We start from the raw sequence: 9417 nt of genomic DNA, 5'->3' as shown, positions 1-9417 counted from the left end.
ATTCCTAAATATCTATCTATTCCCCCATTTTATATTAAATCTACTAGTCATTAACCCAATTATACATAACACATACTCAAAAAAAATCCGGTGTAACAACACCCATTTCAATCCTAAGACTCCTGAACTGTGTTTTCTCTTTTGTGCAAGAACTTTTGCGCAAATACGTTTTACAATCTGGGCTCGAGCACTTTAAGTCATGCCTTTTTGATTGGCAAGCTTTTTGTGCTATCCAAATGGCAGTCTGGTCCGGATGATAGCTGCAAGCACTTATCCTCCACTAAAGTACACTAAATGTGTAGCGGAGGATGCTGACTGATGTGTATGGTCAACTGCGTATCCATATACAGACATCTCATTGACTGGACCGCTGTGTGGATGGCCCATTACCGATTAATAATCAAAACGAAAAAAAATACTATGACCAAGCGTCCTGATTCAAGTGTAAATTATTTAATAATCAAAGGGTAAAAACTACCAGATGTTTAAAAACATAAAAGAAAAACGGTGAAAAAAGGGAGGAGTTTCCGGCAAGATTACAGAAATGACAAATTGCATTATTCAATGTCAGCAAGGGAGGAGGCTAGAAGATATGTACAGGAGGAAGACCATTATGCTAACATTAAACACAAACTATTGCATTTGATTAACATAATACAAGGCTTTGTCATCAATATGATGTTATATATTAAGGTACAATATCCAATATTGTGTATAAGGCACTCAATCACTACATATATATATGTTTTATATATATATATATATATATATATATGTATATATATATATAAAACTATTCCTCTCCAAATACGGTATATTGCAGATTAGTACCTATAAACCACAAATATTGTGGTGAGAAAATTCAAAAATGATATTGTAGACAAAATTTAGTAAGAGCCAAATGCAGCCACTGCAATGTGAACTGAATTCACAAAGAATATAATGGTGTGCACCGACTGATGTTATGTGGCCATTAATCCAGAATAAACCCTCAGACCAACTTGCAACACACAGGATTATAATTCGAACAATACCCGCAGGTGATTAAACCACGTGATGCTCAATTAACAAACAATATATTTATCACCTCGATAATGCTATATAGTGCATCAATGGTATTAAATAAGGTTAAGTAGGTGCATCCTAAGGGCTGTAACACCGTCAATCGCAGATTCAGCCCAAAATAACGCTGTCACTTCTTCAGGGTAATTCCCATATCATCATCGCATCCATGATAACATACTTACAGCTGGGATAGAAAGAACGTGTAAGCTGCCAGGAACTTCCCCTGCCCGACGCACGTTTCGGCTTCCGCATTCATCAGGGGGTCAGGCGGTCCCGATTAAGATTGATGCAATTTGATCAATATTGAAAATGGAACAGAATGTCAGAAAGGGTATATTAGTAACTTGAACATGTCCTTATATAGCCACATTTCTCCACTTTAGCCATAAAGTTTAAAATCTCCTTGAAAATGGAGCAAACACTTTGGAAGGTGTCAATTTCTTGATATTGCACAGATCTCATGTTTTTGGGGGTGTGAGGTGAAGCCAACGGTAGCAGAGAGATCCAACTTTGCCCCCGGAGGAGCCGTGAATGTGAAGTTCTGTAGCAGCTTTGTAAAGAAGAGAAAAAGCTGAAACTTGCCCAAGCTCTCACCGGCACAACTTCTCTTCCCTGCAAAAAAGGAGCAGATAGAAAACATCCTAGTATTAGTGTATGGGTAGAGTCACACTGGCATATGACTCGTACGAGTGCAATGCGAGAAAATCTGGCAACGCACTTGGGTCTATGTAAGACAATAGTGCACCTAACATCTGCGAGTTTTTCCTCAGCCCTAATCGGAATCGCAAGATCGGATCACAGTTGTATGACACTCGGCTCACGCTTGCAGCAGACCCTAAAGCGGGCTTTAAACGCTTCGACATCGCTAGCTGATGCTAGCGATGTCGAACGTGATAGCACCCGCCCCCATCGTACGGCCGATATGTGGTGATCGCTGCCGTAGTGAACATTATCGCTACGGCAGCGACACACGCACATACCTACTCTGCGACGTCGCTGTGACCGGCGAACCGCCTCCTTTCTAAGGGGGCGGTTCGTTTAGCGTCACAGCGACGTCACTAAACTGCCGTCCAATCAAAGCGGAGGGGCGGAGATGAGCGGGAAGAACATCCCGCCCATCTTCTTCCTTCCTCATTGCGGACGGAACGCAGGTAAGGTGAGATTCCTCGTTCCTGCGGCGTCACACGTAGCAATGTGTGCTGCCGCAGGAACGAGGAACAACATCGCTACTGCAGCAGCAACGATAATTGGGAAGAGGGGGGCATGTCACCAATTAGTGATTTTGAACGTTTTTGCGACGATTCAAAATCGATAATAGGTGTCACATGCAACGACATCGCTAACGCGGCCGGTTGTGCGTCACAAATTCCGTGACCCCAACGAGATAGCTTTAGCGATCTCGTAGCGTGTAAAGCCACCTTAAGCTGAGGGTCATTAGCATATTGCATCAGATGACATACGCTAATGTGACTACAGCCTATCACAGAGTCTGGTGACAGAAAGCCCTTGAGGGGGTCACGTTTTCCACCATCTTTATTTTGATGTTACTCACCAGCGGAAAATGGTATAAAGGCCTCGTTTTTGACAAAGTTTCCATCGGAGTCCATAAAATGTTGCGGGTAAAACTCATCAGGTTTCTTGAAGTACTTGTCATCTCGCAGGACAGATGTCATTGACGGCATTATGTTAGTTCCCTGCAAAAAATTATGAATGATTTTTTTTACTGAAATTCACCCCCCAAAATCCCAAAATGGGGAAACTTTAAGATAGGGTCCCCATCGAAAATATCTAGGTTCATATAGGCCCTCAGTTTACGTCACTAAAACTCCTATCATGTTCATCAGCCTCTATCTTGAGCCTTCTGAGTACATCTCTTGGCTACCTGAGGAGGTTGGTTTACGTCTTCTGAAAAATCCACTAATTTCTAAATGAGGGAAAACAATATAATCTTTATGTAGCCTCTTAGATCATACCATATATTTAGCGGGTCCAAGGGGGGTTGGAAATAGAACATTCCTCTGTGCCTTGGCCTGTGTAGTTATTCTTAGGCGAAAACAAGGGCACCATATTGGGAACTAAGTTTACTTTTTGTTACGTAATAATCAGTGACCTTTCATTTTGTGAACAAAATTCTGCTGATTTTTTTATTTTTTTTTCATTTTTTTCCTTCACTGATAGATAGCCAGTGGCTGAGAGAATACAGGTGAGTTTGACTCCTTATTTGCCCTCAATATTAGTGGGATTTATACAGCTCTGATGGCAGCACCACCTTCTTTAGTGGAATTCTCTCTAACCAAAGTTTCCAAGATATCTCTGTTCTATAAGAAAGTCACCTGTCTCTCGTGAAAAAACACAGTGGTTCTTGAAAATCTGTGAATTTTTCTTATTTTTGCTTAAATTTAACCTAAAACTACATCAGATATTCAAATATTGGAAAAGTACAGTATATTTAAAGTACATAATCAAAATATTAGACCCTATCATTTTTTTACATATGGAAATTTAGCAAATACCACATGTCTCTGAGTGTCAAAAATATGTGAACCTGTAGGATTTACAGATAATTTTGAAGATGAAATGAGAGTCTGGTGTTTTCAATCAATAGGATGACAAAGTGTGAGTGGGTGACCTGTTTTATTTAAATTACAAGGATCTAGCAAAGTCTGATCTTCACAACACCTTTGTGGAATTGAATTATTATGGCACAAACAAAAGAAATTTCTGAGGATAACAGAAGAGTCGTTATATGCTCCTCAGGCTGGAAAGGATTACAATTCATCTCTAATGCGTTTTAGCTTCACCAATCCACAATCGGACAGATTGTGTTCAAATAGAGAAAATTCAAGACCATAGATTCCCTACCCAGTAGTGGTTGACTAACAAAGATCAGTCTGAGAAAAAAGGCCGCTTTACACGCAACGACATCGCTAATGAGATGTCGCTGGGGTCACGGAATTCGTGACGCACATCCGGCCTCGTTAGAGACGTTGTTGCGTGTGACATGTACGAGCGACCGCTAACGATCCAAAATACTCACCACATCGTTGATCATTCACATGTCGTTCATTTTCAAAATGTCGTTGATCTTCTGGGACTCAGGTTGTTCGTCGTTCCTGAGGCAGCACACATCGCTACGTGTGACACCCCGGGAATGACGAACAACAGCGTACCCGCGTCCTCCGGCAATGAGGTGGGAGTGACCTTCATGTGGTTGCTCTCCGCCCCTGCACTTCTATTGGTTGCCTGCTGTGTGACGTTGCTGTGATGCCGCACGAACCACCCCCTTAGAAAAGAGGTTGTTCGCCGGCCACAGCGACATCATTAGGCAGGCAAGTATGTGTGACGCGTACCTCCAATATTGTTCGCCACAGGCAGCGATTTGGGCGCACAACGACGGGGGCGGGTGCGATCGCTAGTGATGTCGCAGCGTGTAAAGCGCCCTTAAGGCATATAATAGTCTGCAATGTCACCAAGGAACCCAAGGTAACTTCTAAGTAACTAAAGGCTTCTCTCACATTAACTAATGTGGACATGGACGACGTGGTAAAATTGCAAAAAGACAGAAGTTGTAATTTTAGAGTTTGAACATGTTTTAGGCTATGTGCGCACTTTGCTTTTTACCTGCTTTTTTTGCTGCTTTTTCAACTGCAGCATTTTAATGCCAAAATGGATGTGTTCTGCTTTTCAAGCATAGTCTATGGGAATTTGGGTTTCTTGTGCGCACTATGCTGTTCAAAATGCTGCCTTTTTGTGGCAGAAATTTGGGCAAAAATTCTGCTTTGCAGTTCAAAACGCAAATGGCAAAAACAATTGACATGTTGCTTCTTTAAAAAATTTAATGAATTATGAATTTTATGTGCAAGGAATTGCAGTTAATAGGAGAAAACCACCAACATAACAGAAGTGAACCTGTTTTGTATGGAGGAATGGGCTACACACTGGTGGCCTAAAGGCCCTGTCACACACAGAGATAAATCTTTGGCAGATCTTTGGTTGCAGTGAAATCATGGACATATTGTTCCTTTTGTACACAGCTGCAAACCTGGCACTGATTGTCCACAATTTCACTGCAACCACAGATCTGCCACAGATCTGCCACAGATCTGTCACAGATCTGCTACAGATCTGCCATAGATCTGCCATAGATCTGCCACAGATTTATCTCTATGTATGACAGGGCCTTAAGAGGTAATCTTATGATATGTATGTATTGAGAGTATGGTTTTGCTTTTAATTATATCCATACTGTGTTCACATTTCCACATTATATCGCAAGCTTCATATTTTGTTAGTTGAATGTTTCCTTCCTTATTTAAGTTCTATGTTTTTCACGCCAGCCCGCAAACTATGGTAATGACATTTTTTGCAGTGCCAAGTGAATACAGTGGAGAGTGAGAGGAAGTTTTTACAAAATTGTAAAAGATGATTAAATAGTTAATCTAAACCAAACAAAACCTAAACCGGACTTTACATGCTACGATATCGCTAGCAATTGCTAGCGATATCGAGCATGTAAGCACCCGCCCCAGTCGTGTGTGCGATATCGTGTGTTCGCTGCCGTAGCGAACATTATCGCTACGGCAGCGTCACACGCACTTACCTGGTCGTCGTCGTCGCTGTGACTGCCGAACAATCCCTCCTTCAAGGGGGAGGGACGTTTGGCATCGCAGCAATATCACCGCGATGTCACTAAGCGGCCGGCCAATCAAAGCGAAGGGGCGGAGATGAGCGGGATGTAACATCCCGCCCACCTTCTTCCTTCCGCATTGCAGCCGGCGGCAGGTAAGGAGACGTTCCTCGCTCCTGCAGTGTCACACATAGCGATGTTTGCTGCCGCAGGAGCGACGAACCACATCGCTAATCAACCATTACCGATTTTTGTTTTTGGGACGACCTCTCCATGGTGAACGATTTTCACCATTTTTGAGGTCACTTAAGGTCGCTGGTAAGTGTCACACGCTGCAATATCGTTAATGACGCCGGATATGCGTCACTAACAACGTGACCCCGACGATAAAACATTAACGATATCGTAGCGTGTAAAGCCCCCTTTAGACAAAACGAACCAGACAAAAAATCAGGCAATATAATGTTTTACTTCTTACTTTTGGTAGGAAGAAGCCATTCAGGGTGACATCTTGAGTAGTCATATGTGGCAGATTGGTTGGCACAACATTGGCGAATCTCTGAACCTCATGGATTACAGCGTCTGTGTACGGCATGTGTTTACGATGCGCCATCTGAGGCTCAGCTGAACCGATGACCTTTTCAATTTCTTTCTGAACAGTTTCTGTGGTCAAAGAAATAATTAGCCTATTATCTCCCAGTCTTAGCTAAAAGCTACATTTTTCAAAATTTTCAATAATGGTCAGATGGAATAATGAATTGTTGTAAGCCACTTCCATGCACCAACCTTTTCTCCACCTTTCTTCAGGACATGTGTAATGATCCTTGGATGAATTCTTTGCCTCTTATATTCAACCATTGTGGTGGCTTTGGGGTGAGGGATTCCCGTGCAATCACTTACTACTCTCTTATATACTGTTACTTAAGCCCTCAGCAACAAATTGCAAGCCTCTTTTACTACACAGACTGTTCCTTGTGCCCTTTTACACACAGATTATACCCAATTCTCTCTTCTTTTGTGCAGAATGCTCTTGAAGAGGGGAGTCCTATCCCGGCTGAGGGTCCCTGTCTTCCCTGCTTCATTCAATGTGTGTACTTATGGTTTTGCTCACAATGGGGTGTGTAACACTTACAATGATGCCCAATCTAATCTCTATCTCAGCTGCTGATCCTCAGTGTAGATGGGGAAGGCGACACAATTGACACACAAAAGTCTCTTTATGAAACAACTCAGGAACAGGTTTATTGTAATTCGCCAGTTATTCTTTACTTTGGACAGACAAGTCCTTTCGTGCTGCCGCCGTTTTCCTAGGAGATTCTAACTTGCTTGCACTCGCTCTGGGCTTCTATCCTTCAGCAGCCGAGTCTAATACCTGCTTCTTCCCAGTAACGTTCTTGCCTGCCTAATACTTCCCTACTCACTCCTTCCTCCTAGTCTCAGTCCCCCTGGTCACCACTTAACTATTTGTAAATGTTCTTGCTCAAACCTAGTAAACTCACTAACTACCACTGTCACCTCGCTCCTGCACACTTGATCCTTAGTTGCACTAAATAAAACATCCTATATAATGTACTTAACTGTCCTATCTATAAGTTACTAACTACAAAACCATATTATTTATAATACTCTAAAACATATATTCTTTCAATAAAGTATACATATCATAATATACAGTGCCTACAAGTAGTCTTCAACCCCCTGCAGATTTAGCAGGTTTCATAAAATGCAAATAAGTTAGAGCCTGCAAACTTCAAACAAGAGCATTATTTATTAACAGATGCATAAATCTTACAAACCAACAAGTTATGTTGCTCAGTTAAATTTTAATAAATTTTCAACATAAAAGTGTGGGTCAATTATTATTCAACTCCTAGGTTTAATATTTTGTGGAATAACCCTTGTTTGCAATTACAGCCAATAATCGTCTTTTATAAGACCTGGTCAGGCCGGCACAGGTCTCTGGCATTATCTTGGCCCACTCCTCCATGCAGATCTTCTCCAAGTTATCTAGGTTCTTTGGGTGTCTCATGTGGACTTTAATCTTGAGCTCCTTCCACAAGTTTTCAATTGGGTTAAGGTCAGGAGACTGACTAGGCCACTGCAACACCTTGATTTATTCCCTCTTGAACCAGGCCTTGGTTTTCTTGGCTGTGTGCTTTGGGTCGTTGTCTGGTTGGAAGATGAAATGACAATGACATCTTAAGATCCTTGATGGAGGAGCGGAGGTTCTTGGCCAAAATCTCCAGGTAGGCCGTGCTATCCATCTTCCCATGGATGCGGACCAGATGGCCAGGCCCCTTGGCTGAGAAGCAGCCCCACAGCATGATGCTGCCACCACCATGCTTGACTGTAGGGATGGTATTCTTGGGGTCGTATGCAGTGCCATCCAGTCTCCAAACGTCACGTGTGTGGTTGGCACCAAAGATCTCGATCTTCGTCTCATCAGACCAGAGAACCTTGAACCAGTCTGTCTCAGAGTCCTCCAAGTGATCATGAGCAAACTGTAGACGAGCCTTGACATGACGCTTTGAAAGTAAAGGTACCTTACGGGCTCGTCTGGAACGGAGACCATTGCGGTGGAGTACGTTACTTATGGTATTGACTGAAACCAATGTCCCCACTGCCATGAGATCTTCCCGGAGCTCCTTCCTTGTTGTCCTTGGGTTAGCCTTGACTCTTCGGACAAGCCTGGCCTCGGCACGGGTGGAAACTTTCAAAGGCTGTCCAGACCGTGGAAGGCTAACAGTAGTTCCATAAGCCTTCCACTTCCGGATGATGCTCCCAACAGTGGAGACAGGTAGGCCCAACTCCTTGGAAAGGGTTTTGTACCCCTTGCCAGCCTTGTGACCCTCCACGATCTTGTCTCTGATGGCCTTGGAATGCTCCTTTGTCTTTCCCATGTTGACCAAGTATGAGTGCTGTTCACAAGTTTGGGGAGGGTCTTAATTAGTCAAAAAAGGCTGGAAAAAGAGATAATTAATCCAAACATGTGAAGCTCATTGTTCTTTGTGCCTGAAATACTTCTTAATACTTTAGGGGAACCAAACAGAATTCTTGTGGTTTGAGGGGTTGAATAATAAATGACCCTCTGAATAAACTTTTCACAATTTAAAAAAAAAAAAGAAATAACATTCTTTTTTGCTGCAGTGCATTTCACAGTTCCAGGCTGATCTACAGTCCAAATGTCACAATGCCAAGTTAATTCCGAATGTGTAAACCTGCTAAATCTGCAGGGGGTTGAATACTACTTGTAGGCACTGTACATCTCCCTGCAATAAAACATACAAAACTTATAAAACATCTTAACAATATAATGTACCATACACTTCTATGCGAATCATTCTGCTCCGTAGGGGTGGATGTATCTAGACCACCTCCTACTGTCTCCGTGACTTCACTTTTACACAGAATGTGCAATAGCTTCAATCTCAATCACAAACTGCTCCCACGGTCCCCCACATATACAGATTACTCCCCTTATGCAGCATGAAGTGCTCTTCATGCCCTTTTTATGTTGAACAGATTGTTTCCTATGCTTTTCCACATTATACAGAATGGTCCACCCATGTTACACAGACGACTCCCTATTATCCTCACATTACACAGACTGCTTCCTATGCTCCTCAATGTTATACAGAATGCTTCATTTTCCTTTACGCCTTTCTACGTTACATAGACTGTTCCTTAGGCTCCTCTCATGTTATACAGACTGCTCCCTATGTTTC

General features: G+C 42.5%; 1 protein-coding gene across 1 annotated transcript in view; it reads right to left on the bottom strand.

Annotated features, from left to right (window-relative positions):
- Positions 1 to 511: 511 nt before the first annotated feature.
- Positions 512 to 9417, bottom strand: part of LOC142296995 (cytochrome P450 2C5-like) — a 71454-nt gene continuing 62548 nt past the window's right edge. Inside the window, exons 8-10 of the mRNA XM_075341194.1 lie at positions 6171 to 6355; positions 2618 to 2759; positions 512 to 1677 (exon numbers count right to left, since the gene is read on the bottom strand). Of these exons, the coding sequence (XP_075197309.1) occupies positions 1499 to 1677; positions 2618 to 2759; positions 6171 to 6355 (506 nt within the window). The 3' untranslated portion in view covers positions 512 to 1498. The remainder of the gene's footprint in view (positions 1678 to 2617; positions 2760 to 6170; positions 6356 to 9417) is intronic.

The sequence above is a fragment of the Anomaloglossus baeobatrachus genome, chromosome 3, assembly GCF_048569485.1.
Source record: "Anomaloglossus baeobatrachus isolate aAnoBae1 chromosome 3, aAnoBae1.hap1, whole genome shotgun sequence".
Classification (NCBI taxonomy): domain Eukaryota; kingdom Metazoa; phylum Chordata; class Amphibia; order Anura; family Aromobatidae; genus Anomaloglossus; species Anomaloglossus baeobatrachus.
This window is presented reverse-complemented; position numbering and strand designations above follow the sequence as displayed.